Source organism: Bombina bombina, chromosome 3, assembly GCF_027579735.1.
Source record: "Bombina bombina isolate aBomBom1 chromosome 3, aBomBom1.pri, whole genome shotgun sequence".
NCBI lineage: Eukaryota > Metazoa > Chordata > Amphibia > Anura > Bombinatoridae > Bombina > Bombina bombina.
The window spans coordinates 1191521171-1191539005 of record NC_069501.1 but is presented as its reverse complement, the minus strand read 5'-3'; the positions used below and the strand labels follow the sequence as shown (position 1 = coordinate 1191539005).

The window sequence follows — 17835 nt, the reverse complement described above, 5'->3', positions numbered from 1 at the left end:
TACCCAAGTCTCGAAGGTCGGCCGCACCCTCCCAATCCTAGGGCAAGCATAATAGGCACAAACCCCCATCTCTCTCAGTATATGGGCTAGGGGAAGGCAAGTGATGGAGCTCTGTGTCTAGTTGTTTCAAAGGTTCTTTACTGCATACTCGAGCTGTGCCGATAACTGGATGCAGGCTAGTCGAGTAATGTAGTGCTGCAGGGGTATCCATCTCTTTGCGGTCAGTTGGAGCGCACTTGCGAGTAACACCAGAGTAAGATTCTAATGTCTGCTGCGATGGCGTCACCGTTGTAGTTACTTTCCAGCTTGTGCCACGTATTGTTGCAGCAAGATCAGTCACACAATTTTCCATTTTAGCTTCAAATCTTAGAAGTAACGTCAGTATAGTATGATACCGTTCCTCCATGTTAGAAGCCAATTACCCAAAAATTGACAGTAGTCTGATAAACATTATATTACCCCACATACGGGGGGGGGGGGAAGCTTGATTTCTCAGCACTAGGCCGCCTCTTAAGAATATGAAGGTCCGGAACGGGGCTGAACAAACATAAAACGTATAATATGGGTATCAGTCTTTTCAGAATTGCTTCCTCTGTCTGATGATGAAGTGTATTTTATCCAAAACTGGATAATTATCTTAAAAAACAGCCAGACAGGGAGGTCACGCTGAGAGCTTCAGAGAAAGTGATCTGACATGGCCGCCGTCCGGACACACCCCCAAATGTAAATATTTTGTTATATCTTTTCATGTGACAACACTGAAGAAATGACACTTTGCTTCAATGTAAAGTAGTGAGTGTACAGCCTGTATAACAATGTAAATTTGCTGCCCCCTCAAAATAACTCAACACATAGCCATTAATGTCTAAACCATTGGCAACAAAAGTGAGTACACCCCTAAGTGGAAATGTCCAAATTGAGCCCAATTAGCTATTTTCCCTCCCCGGTGTCATGTGACTCGTTAGTGTTACAAGGTCTCATGTGTAAATGGGGAGCAGGTGTGTTGACCAAATAAGTTGAGTGCACGTGCTCGGCGTCATATTCAGAGGTTGTCTTGGGTAAATAGACGTATGAGTGCTGCCAGCATTGCTGCAGAGGTTGAAGGGGTGGAGAGTCAGCCTGTCAGCCTGTCAGTGCTCAGACCATACGCCGCAAACACTGCATCAAATTGGTCTGCATGGCTGTCGTCCCAGAAGGAAGCCTCTTCTAAAGATGATGCACAAGAAAACCAGCAAACAGTTTGCTGAAGACAAGCAGACTAAGGACATGGATTACTGGAACCATGTCTTGTGGTCCGATAAGACCAAGATAAACTTATTTGGTTCAGATGGTGTCAAGTGTGTGTGGCGGCAACCAGTTGAGGAGTACAAAGACAAGTGTGTCTTGCCTACAGTCAAGCATGGTGGTGGGAGTGTCATGGTCTGGACCTGCATGAGTGCTGCCGGCACTGGGGAGCTAAAGTTCATTGAGGGAACCATGAATGCCAACATGTACTGTGACATACTGAAGCAGAGCATGATCCCCTCCCTCCGGAGACTGGGCTGCAGGGCAGTATTCCAACATGATAACGACCCCAAACACACCTCCAAGACAACCATTGCCTTGCTAAAGAACCTGAGGGTAAAGGTGATGGACTGGCCAAGCATGTCTCCAGACCTAAACTATATTGAGCATCTGTGGGGCATCCTCCAACAGAAGGTGGGGGAGCGCAAAGTCTCTAACATCCACCAGCTCCGTGATGTAGTCATGGAGGAGTGGAAGAGGACTCCAGTGGCAACCTGTGAAGCTCTGGTGAACTCCATGTCCAAGAGGGTTAAGGCAGTGCTGAAAAATAATGGTGGCCACACAAAATATTGACACTTTGGGCCCAATTTGGACATTTCCAATTTTGTTGCCAACGGTTTACACATTAATGGCTGTGTGTTGAGTTATTTTGAGGGGTCAGCAAATTTACACTGTTATACAGGCTGTACACTCACTACTTTACATTGTAGAAAAGTGTCATTTCTTCAGTGTTGTCACATGTAAAGATATAATAAACTATTTACAAAAATGTGAGGGGTGTACTCACTTTTGTGAGATACTATACATACACACACACATGCTATGTCTCTCTTCAGGGAGGGATTGCCTGGTATTTCAGGGCTAGACTGTACTTTTTAGTCAGGTCTAGACTGATATACTACAGAAAATTTCCTATATGTTAAAGGCACATTCTGGGCTAAAAGAGGCTGCTCCTAGCATGGTAATTGGCCATAGAACAAACTATTACTCGTATTCTTCATTCTCTCCTTTGAGAGCTTCTCTCTTTTTGTGTATGTGGATGCTACCTACCTTGGTATGCTCTTAAAAAGGGAAACTGGGAGGGCAAAGTAAGTTTTTTTTTTTAAATTCTACACTTTATCTGGGTCATGAAAGAAGAATTTTAGGTTTCATGTCTCTTTAACCTACTTTAAATGCCCACAAATAGTATAGCTATTATTTGCCTCTTTAACTTCCCAGTCTATGTTAGGCTTTATAATAGGTCAATAAAAAATATTATATGTCTCCAAATATTATATATCTCATAATGGTATAATAAAAGGGATTCACGTAACACAACAAAACAGAACTTCCTCAGTAATCTGTAGTGTAAATTTCATTTATATTTACAGCATTTTCTTTAACAATATCTGTCACCTTTCTGCTACTTATCAGTCACCCAAAGCTTCTTATCTACAACCCAGTGCTTTTTTCTGATTACCAGGAGAGCACTCTCCTTCATCAACCTTATGATTTCCCTGCTTCAAATATAGGGTGTTCTCTTTGCCAGGGAACTGTAAAGCATGTCCCTTTTCCAAGGAGGATTTGTCTCAGTGTAGTTTAATGATGTGGAAAAATGTTATTGCCAGTTTCAATGTCAGTGTTCCAGCTTCATAAAAGGTTGTTCTGCTTCGTTTCTTCCACTCCTGACTACCTTCACTCTGATAAATTCCATCTAATTACAATGCTTATCTTTGGACTGCTCCTTAAATGACCCCTCGTTAGGACTGTTTAATGCTGGTGTGTCTTTGCATTACATGTCTAGATTTCCTTCTTTTTTTTGTGAAAAGTGAGAAATTAAAGACATTGCAACTCTATGTCATAAAGTATTCATTCAATTATTCTCTAATAGAAGCTATTGCTTTTCCTTGATTGTATAATCAGCAGCTAATAACATTTCCAAAGTGCAACCTCTCCTGAGATTCAAATCAAACCAGCCTTGATTGTTCCCAAATGTTATCTTATTGTTGAAGAAGATTATATATGCTTGATAATTGTCTGTCTGTCTATGTCTATCTACTTGTTTCCCCCTCTGTGTTCTGTCTATAAAGAGAGAGATCTTCATGGTTGGGGGGGGGGGGGCACAAAGGAGCCGAACACAATATGGCCCCTAAGAGATGTTTTTTTTTCTATTTGCACGATTTAGCACTCATTTTTATTTTGCTTTTGTTTTTGGATACAGTAACTGGATTAGTAAGTAGTATTCTTCTCTTTTTTTTATTAAAAATTGGGCATAGTACTAATTAAATAATAATAATAATATTGCTGTTCTGTAGACAAAGTAAAAAAGAGGCAGTTGTTCTTACCAGCTAGTGATAATTGTTAGGAAGTAAATAATATTGAATAGTTTCAATTTAAATTTAAACAGCTTTTGCTTTAAAAGTTGTTTAGGCAAAAAATATTATTTTACAGAAACGCGTAAACCTGAGCAATGGAAAAAGTCATAGTTTGCCTTAATTTACATTTCCTGTTGCTAGTTTTTGAACATAGTGGAAGATTATTGATGGTATAGGCAGCCATAACACGGAAGTCATTAGATCTAATAATTGATTATATGGCGACGTAATATGAGGCTATTTTACAGAACTAACACTATTCCTTCCTGATATTCCCATATTACAGAATAACAATGCTTCATGCACACTGTTAAACAAATTGTAGAAAAGCACATCCCTCTACATATAATTGAGTACCTTTTTACAATATTACAAACGGGCTTGAACTTTTCCGAAGATAGGGAGAGAAGGGCTATCCAAACTTTTTACATAAGGAGCCGCACTGAAAGTCTGAGGATGAGAAGCAAATTTTGGAAATGCTATAATTGAAACTAAAATTATATATACAATACTATTAGTACGTTAAACATTGCCAAGCAGAATTATGCAGTAATATTCCTATGATATTTTATATACCCAAACAAACAACCAGAAATCCCTCCAGTTGTTGGTCTCTTGAATCTCTGTTTTATCTCCTGTACATCATCAGAAAATATATGCTATGTGGACTTTAAAGGGACATGAAACCCAATTTTTTTCTTTCTTGATTCAGATAGAGAATACAATTTAAAAAAAGTCTCCAATTTACTATTATCAAATTTATTTTGTTCTCTTGATATTCTTTCTTGAAGAGATATCTAGATAAGTAGTTTGCAGTTGTCTGAAGCATTGCTTGACAGGAAATAGTGCTGCCGTATAGTGTTCTTAGTAATGTATAACATTGCTGTCAAACCTTTCTTCTTTTCAACAAAAAATAACAAGAAAACAAAACAAATGATAATAGAAGTAAATTGGAAAGTTGTTTAAAGTTGTGTGCTCTGTCTGAAAAATGAAAAAAAAAATCTTGGATTTATGTCTTTTTAAATTATGCAAAATTAGTGTCACACACACACAGACACAAGAACACACAGTTTTTAAAAAAAATCTTATCCATTGTAACTTTTCAAATTAAACTTTAAATGAAAAATCATTTTTTAATAAATGAAGATTAATGCGAGTCATGTAATCCTTATACCATGAAGTATGTCTTACAGTGATTGCAAGTTGCAAGGCTTAAACTGTAAATTATGATTGTATTACCTTGACGTCTCATGTCTTAAGCTGCATACTTTGAAATGATATTAAAATTCTTTATTTAATACTGTATACTAGCAGCTAAATGTATTTTACTTAAAAAAAACTCTTTAAGGTGGAAATCCAAAAGGAAAATTTGCTCTTGGACTGATACAAAATGAATGGAAAGTGTATGTAAAAAGACAGCTTGATAGGGAAGAACAAGATATGTATTTTCTTAACATCACTGCAACTGATGGACTGTTTGTGTCGCAAACAACAGTGGAAGTATCTGTCATTGACGTTAATGACAACAGCCCAGTTTGCAATCAGGTATGTAGTTGTGATTTCTTTTTTTTTCTTTCTTTTTTTAGCTTTATTCCAAAAATATTTCGCCATAGATGTTTCTTGATATACAAATTTTTCATCTTAAGAGTTTTCAAGTTTTATATTATTGAACAGTTACAGTTCTAATTATATTTGCTCATTTTGTACAGTAATAATGTTCAAAAACCCGAAGCTTGTTGGCTGTTCCATATATAATGTAGAAGAAAAATGTTACTAATTATTTATATTTAAAGTGATACTAAACCCACATTTTTTCTTTCATGATTCAGATAGAGCATGCAGTTTTAAGAAACTTTCTAGTTTACTCCTTTTATCAATGTTTCTTCGTCCTCTTGGTATCTTTATTTGAAAAGCAGCAATGTAAGCTTAGCAGCGGGTCCATTTTTGGTTCAGCACCTGGGTAGTGCTTGCTGATTGGTGGCTAAATGTAGTCACCAATCAGCAAGCTCTAGCCAGGGTGCAGAAACAAAAATGGGCCAGCTGCTAAGTTTATATTCCTGCTTTTTTTCAAATAAAGATACCAAGAGAACAAATGATTTTTTTTTACTAGAAGGTAGATTTATCATACCCCGGACGAACATGATTCTCTAAAGCGAATCATGTACGCCTTGCATCGCTAAATGCTGACAGCATACGTTGTTGACATTTAACATTGCACAATCATTTCTAGTGAAATACTTGTGCAATGCCACCCCCAGCACATTCGTGGCCAATCAGCCACTAGCAGGGGGTGTAAATCATCCTGATCGTGATCGGGATGATTGCTGTCCGCCACCTCAGAGGTGGTGAATGAGTTAAGGAGGAGTGGTCTTATGACCGCTGCTTCTTAACTTAAGTTTTCGATGAGCCAGAAACTTCGGGGGTAGATTGCAGCATCCGTTGATTGATAAATCTACCCCTAGGAGTATATTAGAAAGTTGCTTAACCCTTTGATTGCTAAGCACTTTCCTACCTGGGTGCTAAACTGTTTAAAGGTTTTTTTAATTTTTTAACATTTTTTTTTTTTACTTTTTTTTTTCAGATCCCCAAAACTTACACTGTTGGCAAGGGTAGGCAATTACCTTTCCTACAGTGGGTCTTGGGGGTCTGTAGCTCCTTAGATGAATGAGATACAGTCTTCTAAGCAGCATGCCCCCTTTTTTGCTATTCTTTACATTGTTATTTTTAAATAAAGTTGCACGGTGATGTCATCACGTCATTGTTCGTGATGTCACCAGGCATAACGTGAAGCCCCGGTGATGCTTGTCACTATACAGGCCCAAATGCCGGGGTAGGAGCGGGTGGGAGTCCCCAGATCTCCCTCAAGGTGGGAGAGTGCTAGCGACGGCTCTGAGCTGCAACCCCATTAAGGTCTATGGGGGAAAAAAAACTTATGTTTAAACCTAACCCCCTAACATAAACTCCAAGTCTAAATACCCCTAATCCACAGCTCCTGACATCGCCGACACCTAAATAAAGTTATTAACCCCTAATGTGCCACTCCCAACATTGCAACACTAATAAAAGTTATTAACCCCTATTCTGCCGCTCCCCGACATTGCCGACACTATAATATAGCTATTAACCCCTAAACCTCTGGCCTCCTACATCGCCACCACTAAATAAATATATTAACCCCTAAACTTTACCTGTGAAATAAAAAATAAACCTAACATTAAACTATAAATTAACCTAACATTACTATTCTAATAAAATAAAAAAAATACTTCCAATTTAAAAATCTAAATTACAAATTAAAAAAAACCTAACACTAAAAAAAATCTAAAATTACAAAAAAATAATAAACACTAAATTATGAAAAATAAAAAACACTAAGCTTACAAAAAATAGTAAACGAATAGTTTACGAAAATAAAAACAATTACACCTAATCTAATAGCCCTATAAAAATAAAAAAGCCCCCCAAAATAAAAACACCCCCTAGCCCACAATAAACTACCAATAGCCCTTAAAAGGGCCTTTTGTAGGGCATTGCCCTAAGTTAAACAGCTCTTTTACCTGTAAAAAAATACAAAGTCCCCCCAGCAGTAAAACCCACCACACAACCAACCCCCAGAATAAAAAAACTAACTCTAAAAAAAGAATCCTGAGCAACCCATTGCTATTTTTCACTGCCCTTAAAAGGGCATTCAGCTCTTTTACAAAAGCCCAAAGCCCTTATCTTTATCTGTCGGGTGGAAGAAAGAAGATACCCCCGGGATGGATAAAGATATCGCCGTCTGGATGAAGACTTCTCACTGCCTGGATGAAGATGGATGCCCGGACTTTAGGAACCCATAAAAATGAAGAAAAAAAAATAACACTAAACTCAGAATATCTACTCACGGTTCCTGAAGTCCGATCATCCATCTCCATCCAGACGGCGAGAAGTCTTCATCCAGGCGGCGATATCTTCATCCATCCCAGGGGCGTCTTCTATCTTCATCCCAGTGGTATGTCCTCTTCATACAGTCACCAACGTACACTGAAGTTGAATGCAAGGTAGCCATTTCAAAATGGCATACCTTCCATTCCTATTGGCTTATTTGATTCTTCAAGTTCAAATCAGCCAATAGGATGAGAGCTTCTGAAATCCTATTGGCTGTTCAAAACAGCCAATAGGATGAGAGCTACTGGATGAAGACTTCTCGCCGCCTGGATGGAGATGGATGAGCAGACTTCAGGAACCGTAAGTAGATATTCTGGGGTTAGTGTTAGTTTTTTTTCTTTTCTTTTTTTTTGGGTGTTTTTTTTTTTTAGATTAGGGCTTTGGGATTTTATAAAAGAGCTGAATGCCCTTTTAAGGGCAGTGAAAAATCTGAATACCCTTTCAAGGGCAATGTCCATACAAATGCCCCTTTATGGGCAATGGGTAGCTTAGGTTTTTTTTAGAGTTTGTTTTTTTATTTTGGGGGGTTAGTTGGGTGGTGGGTTTTACTGTTGGGGGGACTTTGTATTTTTTTACAGGTAAAAGATCTGTTTAACTTAGGTCAATGCCCTACAAAAGACCATTTTAAGGGCTATTTGTAGTTTATTGTAGGCTAGGGGGTGTTTTTTATTTTGGGGGCTTTTTGATTTTTATAGGGCTATTAGATTAGGTGTAATTGTTTTTATTTTTGATAATTTTGTTTACTATTTTTGTAAGCTTAGTGTTTTTTATTTTTCGTAATTTAGAGTTTATTATTATTTGTAATTTTAGATTTTTTAATTTTTTTCGTAGTGTTGAGTTTTTTAAATGTCTAATTTAAGTTTTAAAATTGGTAGTATTTTTTTATTTATTTTATTTTTTAACATTAATTTATAGTTTATTGTTAGGTTTATTTTTATTTAACTGGTAAGTTTTTATTTATTTAAATATAGTTATATTGTCATTTTAATTTAAAGTTAGGGGGGTGTTAGGTTTATGAGTTAATATTTTAATTTAGTGTTTTGCATTGTGGGAGGCTGGAGGTTTAGGGGTTAATAGGTTTATTTAGTGGCGGCAATGTGGGAGGCCAGATGTTTAGGGATTAATAACTTTATTATAGTGGCGGCTATGTGGGAGGCCAGAGGTTTAGGGGTTAATAACTTTATTATAGTAGCATTGATGTCAGGGAGCAGCGGATTATGGGTTAATAAATTTAAATAGTGTTGGCGATGTGGGTGGGCGGCAGATTAGGGGTTATTAGGTTTATTTAATAGACGTTTTAAATTGTGTTGGCGATGCAGGAGGGTGACGGTTTTGGGCTTAATAGGTAGTTTGTGGATGTTAGTGTACTTTGTAACACTTTAGTTATGAGGTTTGTGAAACATTTTTGTTTCACAAAATCCATAACTACTGATCTCATATGGCGCCATGGATCGTGTCGGTATAGGCTGTAACACAAGCATTTTAGCCGTACCGCACAACCTGTAATACAGGCGCTATGAAAATCCCACACAAAAACGTCATTTTTTTGAGTGTGGAATGGACGTTGTGTTACAGGCTAAAATGCTTGCGGTATAGCTATAACGACACAACTCGTAATATGCGTTACGCTGGAATGGCCATTTTTTCAGCGTTAAAAGCCGTACTGCAATACTTGTAAACTAGTCGTATATTTTTAACTCATGCACGGGGTAAACACATAGTTAAACTCAACTCCAGATCAGCAATGCACTACTGGGAGCTAGTTGCTAACATCAGCTGAGCCAGTTACAAGAGGCATATGTGTAGCTACTAATCACCAGCTAGCTGCCAGTAGTGTATTGCTGCTCCTGAGCCTGCCTAGGAATATTTTTCAACAAAATATACCAAAACAACAAAGCAAATGTAATTATAGAAGTAAACTGATAAGTGCCTTAAACTTGCATTTTCTGTTTGAATTGTGCATTTTTATTTTGACTCTTTAATTTTTTTATAAGCTAATATTTATAGCTATTCAGTTTTCTAAATTTAAAATTAGGTCATTCAAATTATAATATTGGAAAATAACTTTTCTGTATCACTAGATCTAAATATTTATATATTACTTGTTTTCAAACCTTTACTTAGGCCTCCCTAACAGGCCCCATTTTGAGGATATCTGAATTGGCGCACAGGTGAAATAATCAGCTGATTGGTTACCTTCTCTTGTACAAGGTAATCCTAAAAATCTGTTGGGGAGGCCTGGAGACAGGTTTTAAAACCATTGGTCTATATGGATTCAAATTATGTAGTATATTTATGTATAAAGCCATCTACTATATTTTGTATAAAGTTTTTACTGTTTCTATTTCATGAGGTAAAAATACGTATTTTGTTGACACAGGTAATGAACACAGCATCATTTCCAGAAGACATTCCACCAAATAAATTAATTCTAAAAATTGGAGCTAGGGATGCGGACATTGGGATCAATGCTGAAATTCGTTATTCACTCCATGGTCTTGGCTCTGACAACTTTTATTTAGATGCGGAAAGTGGTAAGAAAAAAAAAAATATATCTTTAATGGAAAATATTATCAGAATACTCACTTTAGTTGTTTCTGCTTCTTAATATTGGTGAGAGAAGAAACAAAACAAATCTACAAACCCTTACATGAATAGATACACAATGATGTGATATCTTGCCAATTTGCCTAGTTATAGCAATCACAATATGCAATGGTGGGTAAATTAAAGTTAATTGAAATTTAATGTCCATTTATATGATATGGACTGACAGGATTTTACTTTTTCATTGTATTCACTTTACAGGAACATTTGTTTATTACAGAACTAGTAGTGCTTATTGATCTGTAGACATTTATTATAGATACATTGACCCAAATGTTGAATCACTTGGAAAGGATGTGGTACATTTGTAGAAAGCTAAAAATATCACATGAACATCTCCATGTAAAAAAGGAAGATATACTATCTTAAAATATCTCAGTAGACAAATGCCATTGTAAAGGGACTCTAAGCATCCAATCAGGATGCTTTTCTTGGGACTTGCATCTGGCATGTGCAGACACAGGCCTCTAGTTATCAATGTCTGTCGGACCTGATCCGACAGTGCGGATCAGGTCCGACAGACATCGCTGAATACGGCGAGCAATACGCTCGCTGTATTCAGCATTGCACCAGCAGCTCACAAGAGCTGCTGGTGCAACGCCGCCCCCTGCAGACTCGCGGCCAATTGGCCGCCAGCAGGGGGGTGTCAATCAACCCGATCGTACTCGATCGGGTTGAATTGCGGCTATGTCTGTCCGCCTGCTCAGAGCAGGCGGATAGGTTATGGAGCAGCGGTCTTTGTGACCGCTGCTTCATAACTGCTGTTTCTGGCGAGCCTGCAGGGTCACCAGAAACACGGGGCATCAAGCTCCATTCGGAGCTTGATACATATGCCCCATTGTCTCTTTATTTCCCTTCTCAGTTTAAGGAAGTTTACTATAAAATATTGCAAGATTATGTGAAATCCCACAAGATCAAGAGTAGTTGAAGGATAACTGCTCACTGAGCACTTATTCTGGTGAGCTGAGAACATTTTCTCTTCATAGAGATGGTCATGTGATAGTGTCTAGTCCACTTTCATTTTGTGCTACATTACTCTCAAGTTTTTTAGTATATAGGTAACATGTCCCTTTAAATAGTGAATAGCCAACATCCCAACAATAGAAGTCCCCTATCCCATCAAAATGATCCCAAATCCCTCTGATTTCAAGAGAATTAGAAGTGATATTGCCATGCTCAAAGTTTTCCTTCAATTTCAATCACAGTTATGTATACTACTTCTCAAAAAGGTCTATCTCCATTATATACTGGTCAGTAGTCACACAAAAGAATTGCACCTTCAGATTATTAAATATATTGTAAATCTTCTTTTAATTCATATCTTGATAAATGTCCGTGTCAGAAGACAGACATACTTTCCTTTTTATAAAAGCTCAGCACACTTCTAAAGGGCAGATTGATAATATAAATATGTATGCAATTTTGCTCCTGAAATGCCAATGTCAGTGTCTTTGAATTATGAAAATAAAATCTAGACAACATGGTATAGAAAGTCAAAATAGCAGCACAATAAGGCTGTATAAATCCTTTGTCCAACTACAAAAACATAGCAAGTCAGCTTTTTTTCACATTAATATTTTCCAGATATGAAAATGGCAGAGTAAGCGGTATTATCGCATATTTTATAAAAGCCGGTGTTCTATAGGGAAATGTGTCACATAACGCAACAAAAACTGTACTTAAATAATTACAAAGTAATGCCTTTTGCTTACGATTGCAGGTGAGTTGAAAACATCGTCCCTACTGGACAGAGAAAAGATCCCAGTTTACAACTTAATTGCTCGGGCCACAGATGGAGGTGGAAGGTTTTGCCAGACTCAAATCCGCTTAATTCTTGAAGATGTCAATGATAATCCTCCAGTGTTTTCTTCATATCATTACAGTGCCAGTGTCTATGAGAACACGGTCACTAAAGCATTGTTAACGAGAATACAGGCAAATGATCCAGATGTTGGTAAGTAAACATTCCCAGGCAATTTCTGCATGCATTCAATTAGAGATAGTTCTGAAATATTAAAAATCAGCTTTGCAAATCATTTTTTATTTTTTTAATGGGTTTTCTGTATTTTATAATATGGCTTCTTATTCTTGCTAGGAGCTTTTCTTTGCCCTTAGCCTTTGATTATTTTTGCTCTTAAAGGAATACGTAACTGAGTTCATTCTATTCAAATTAGTTTACATCGCTTTTCTATAGCTAATATTACAGCAAGGGAATTTTCAGCATTGGTGTCAGATTCAACAGGGAAAAGCAACCATGACAAAATAAAGATGAGTGAACTATTTGTAAACAATTTAATATACTTCAGCAGATAAAATGGATCACTGGAAAAACATTACATAGATGATATGTTACAGTACAAAGTCCCCTTAAGTGTATTTTTTTCTCACTTTATTATACAAGATAGCACAAGGTAAGATTGGTTCTCCATCTTTTTAGTAGCATAGATCATTTCAGTGAGAAAAATACTCTTTAGTATGAACATTTTTGCAGGTTTATAGACATCTCAGAACATTTTTCTTTCACCCGTTTGTTTCAAAATAAACAGCATAATCCTTTATTCCATGCAACAAGTATTTTATCTTGTTTATAAATTTATCTTTGTTGTTGTTGTTGTTTTTAAAGGGATAATCAAATCAAAATACAATTTTCATGGTTTCAGATAGAGCATGCGATTTTAAAAACTTTGCAATATACTTACTATTATCAAATTGACTTTGTTCACTTGGTATTGCTTTTTTAAGAGCATTGCTGCTCCTTCAACAAGATCATGAAGCAAGTTTAATAACAGAAGTCAACTGGAAAGTTGTTTAAACTTCCATGAAAGTTTAATTTTGGATTTACTAACCCTTATGTCCCTTATTATAATTGGAGCAAGTTCCTGTTTATGACTAAAGAGACAACCATAAAAAAAATATAAATTTGAGTTCATATATAACCTCTACCTCACCCCCAATCTGTTGATTAACTACTGAGTTTTCCATTATTTTCCATTCTGGAGGCAAGAATAAACAGAGGTATAGGTGGCAGATAAGTCACAGTGAATATCTCTATTATTCACTGGCCAATCAGAGCATTGTGACTGGGATTCTTAATGTAATAGTAGGCCTCAAGGCATGCTGGGCTTAACCATCTCTACTCAAATCCTGGCATCCAGGGAGAAGCTTAGGTTTTATTGCATGAAGACCAGGGGACTGCATATATTCTGTAAAGTAAGCATAATATTTCTGTTCTTGATGGGTCAATCAATTTAGTTCCTGAGAGCATGTGCTAAATTGGCAATAATCTACAAAATAAATCTGTGTTGCATACAATATGGTGCTGGAAGTATGGTAATAGCCAGGCACAGCAACATATGCTGCATGCCATAACAACCTTTCTGTGCAGCACCGTAGGCAAACGTGCCAAGTGTTGCCATCTCTTAAAGTTGATAGAGAAGCAAAATGTCTGAGATGAATCAGCTAGGATCTACACCTTTTTACTTTTCAGCATCAATTTAAGATATTGTGATATCTGGATCCAAGAATGAAATGATACACCTCAACGCTTCGTGCACTACAGTCTATGCCAACCATAGTCATTGGCCTCAAAAATTAAAGTGCAGTATAGTCAAATATCAAATGAGAGCTTGCTGATATCCAACTGACAGAGCCCATATTAGACTTATTTTCAGAAAAAAATAAACTAGTTTGCCTTAATTGGATCTCCCTATGTGTCCCCACTGTCAAATATCACCTGGGTCCTGTGGTCCCCTCCCCGGTCCAATTATAGAGCCAGCCCAGGTCTGCATTTTTCTTAAATTCATGTTAAGGGGCCGATTTAGCTGTAACTAATCATGTCCGCCCAACATCGATAAATGCCGTCGGCATTTATCATTGCACAAGCATTTTTTTGTGAAATGATTGTGCAATGCCACCCCCTGCATATTCGCGGCCAATCAGCCGCTAGCAGGGGGTGTCAATCATCCCGATTGTATCTGATCGGGCTGATTGCTGTACGCCACATCAGAGAGCACTGAATATATAAAAAGGCACCGCACGAAATGAGCATCATACGCAGCTTAATAAATCGGTCCCTATGAATCATCATTCTGTTAAATATACAGTGTTTGTCTTTGGGTCCATAAACTTTTTTATTCAACTGTTCTCTAAATAATTCCAAACTGTTGTAAACCTCCTGCTAACACATTTTTTAACATTTAACTTTAATTTTTTTAATTTAAGGCTCTTGACACTTGCAACTAATTCTCAAAATTTTAAATTCTGTTCACTTTATTCTCTTATTAGATAGGTTATGTGCAAAGTATTTTAATAATGAAATGTTTTCACCTTGAAATATTAAATGTCTTGCTTGCTATTTATAAATCATATATCAAAAGGAATACTATTTCATGTAGTTATTGAAATGGCCCAGTTGTTTAATTTTAATATTAAGCTTCTGGTTTATTTTAGTCCTCAAATTATGTCACGCAATGTGAAACTGGTCAAAGGGTTTGTACTTTGTGACTAATTTCATACTTATATATTATTTTATAACTATAGAATTATTAAAATGTTTTCAGCAATAAAATTAATTTCCTATAATGAAGTATTTTGTTCCCATTGTGCGGGCCCTGTTTCACTGTTCTGTATAATGAGCCATGTCGCTTCCTGGTGCTAAAATATTGTATTTTGTTATTAGGAACACAAACTTCATTAAAATAAAGCTAATTGAAGATTTATAGAAAATAAAAAAACAGGAAAACATTTATTTTATATTGCAATAGAAAACATATTAAATGGATGTAGTATAGGTAGTTGAAGGAAGACATTAAGGGGGATATTTATCAAAGCGTCAACTGAAAATACGCTGGAATTCCGCATCATAGTTGTCGCAATATTGATCCGCCATAGTTATCAAAGCCTCAACATCGGCAAATGTTGAAATTTGTGACGTAACATGCGATCCCGCTATCTCAATCCGATGCAAATCAATGCGAGTTGAAAACCTGTGGAATTTGAGCGGAATCGTGTTCTTCCGCCCTCCTATTCGACACTATTTGAAGCTCTCATGAAGTTATCAAAAATTCTACAGTTACGCTCTCATCTTTTCCGACTCAGCATACCTGGTTTTCAATCCGCCACCCTTCGAACTCAATGTGAGTCGGAAAACACAGAAAGCTTATGTTCGATGCTGCAAGAGAATTAAGTATATTACATAATAAAAGTAAATTAGAAACTTTATTAAAATTATATACCCTTTTCTAAATCAAACAATATTATTGCTACACATTTGGTGCACTAGTAGATATAGGGATACAAATGAAAAATACATTACTACTGATGGATTATGCTACAACTTTGTCTCTCATTACAAAGCAAGGGGACAATATTATTTCTACATATTTGGTGCAAAGTTTTGCCCCAAACTTGTCGCACTAATAGATATAGAGATAACAATGAAATAAATACACAACATAATATAGCTAACTTCCTTTTTATTTGTTGGATAAATCTATGTGCACCATGTTTAAGCCATGTAATACAAGTCCCAGTCTCCACTTCGCACCATATTTGACTCAACACTTTTCGCACTTGACGCCAACTCCTAAATAACCCACACACTAGTGAATTTTTCACCACTTTTGATTGGAATATGCATAACATGAATTATGACATCACCCAATCTGATTCAAATACACATTATAAACTATCACTAACAAATCAAATTGCTCGATACTTCTGTCAAAACTTGTAAGTGCCATTTGTTACATTGTGCATTATACTTTGAAAGTATGTATATGTGAAATTAGTATTAAAGATTAACATTGATGCTGACATTAGGACACAATGTAATATTTTAGACAAGGATTTTAAAATTTGAATTGATGTTTGATTCAATAGAATCTTAAGCTTATAGCTCAAAGGGATAGCCCACCTAACTTTAACTGTCATGATTCAGATACAGCAGGAATTAAAATTACCTCTTTACTGGCATGCTATTTTCAGTGTATTTCTTCCTTCTCTTGAATTTCTTTTTCAGTAAGAAATGTCATCTTATATGCCAGCCCATTTTAAAACACGCAATTGCAATCAGGAGGGGTTAGACAGGTGCAGAGAGAAACCTGGCCCAGCTCTTAAAGGGACAGGAAACCCCAAAATCTTATTTCATGATTTGGATAGAACATACAATTTTAAACAACTTTCCACTTTACTTCTATTATCAAATTTGCTTCATTCTCTTGTTATCCTTTGCTGAAGGAACAGCATTGCACTACTGGCAGCTAGCTGAACACATCTATTTAGCCAATCACAAGAGACAAATGTGTGCAGGTACCAATTAGCAGCTAGCTCCCACTAGTGCAACTTAAATTTTAACTTTGTTATCCCTTTAAAATATCCATTGATTGCAAATAAATACATATGATACTCTGATTACATGTTATATTTGCAATTATTCCTGCTCAGAAAAAGAATACATTTACACTATATACAACAATTTGCTAAAGCGAAATGGTTTGTTCTTGGACAGTAATGAAATTATATAAATAAAGTTGGGAAAACCTGCGGCATCGATGAATGTTAGTTAACACCAGTCCGATGCTTTTCACACGGTACTTGACGTGCGTGTTTTTGACAGCTTTTTTGATAAATAAGGCGATCGTATTCAGAGCTGCGGCCGCAATGTTTGGTGAGCATATTGACGCCCGCGAATGCAACATAGTTGACGCTTCGACAAATATGCCCCTAATAGTTAATGTTTTGAATATATATATTTAGCAATTCTTATTTAAGGAACGGCAACATTCTTCTTGATTTGTCACAAGCCTAAAGCTATAGCTGTTTCTTTTATTACCCACCTCTGTCTGAACTCCTGATGTTAGCAGTTTAATCAAAAAAGAAGCTGGCGTCATCAAGATATATTTCTACTGATGAAATGACATTTCTGTAGACTTTAGGTTTTGAACAGCAGTTTTTTTTCACAGGTAATATATAATTCAGAAGACACCTAGACATTCTTAAAGACATAGAAGTGATGCATTAAATGTACTGCTTCACTTTCAGTTTTCCATGAGAATTGCATTGTAAGCTGTTATTGAACTACACATTCTTTATTTTTGCCTGTTTTAAAGGCACATGACACCCATTTTTTTTTATTTCATGATTTAGAAAGAGCATGCAATTTTAAACAACTTTCCAATGTACTTATATTATCTAATTTGCCTCATTATCTTGATATACTTTGTTGAAAGGCATATCTAAATAGGTTCAGAAGCTGCTGATTGGTGGCTGCACATAGATGCCTTGTGTGATTGGCTCACCCATGTTCATTGCTATTTATTTAACAAATGATATCTAAAGAATGAAGCAAATTAGATAATAGAAGTAAATTGGAATGTTGTGTGAAATTGTATTGCCTATCTGAATAATGAAAAAAACATTTTGAGCTTCATGTCCCTTTACATTAAATTTCTGTAGCTATTAGCCGTCCCTCACTAATTTGTTACAGCATGTAATGCTTGCGTTATTGGATAAACAAATAGGCTCCCCACACTAACGAGCCAATCACAGACTATGTTCTGCTTGGGTGCAGCAGTAAGTAAGTAAACATCTTTTTCACTTTTCCTTTAAGAACATAGCTTCAGGACTATAGCTTATGATACATTCTGCTTGTTACTGATGCAAA

General features: G+C 36.4%; 1 protein-coding gene across 2 annotated transcripts in view; it reads left to right on the top strand.

Annotated features, from left to right (window-relative positions):
- The window catches only part of FAT3 (FAT atypical cadherin 3), a 637515-nt gene that overhangs the window by 479853 nt on the left and 139827 nt on the right, over positions 1-17835 (top strand). For both annotated transcript variants that reach the window (XM_053708624.1, XM_053708625.1), the window contains exons 10-12: positions 4987-5183; positions 9946-10099; positions 11893-12126. In XM_053708624.1, the coding sequence (XP_053564599.1) occupies positions 4987-5183; positions 9946-10099; positions 11893-12126 (585 nt within the window). The remainder of the gene's footprint in view (positions 1-4986; positions 5184-9945; positions 10100-11892; positions 12127-17835) is intronic.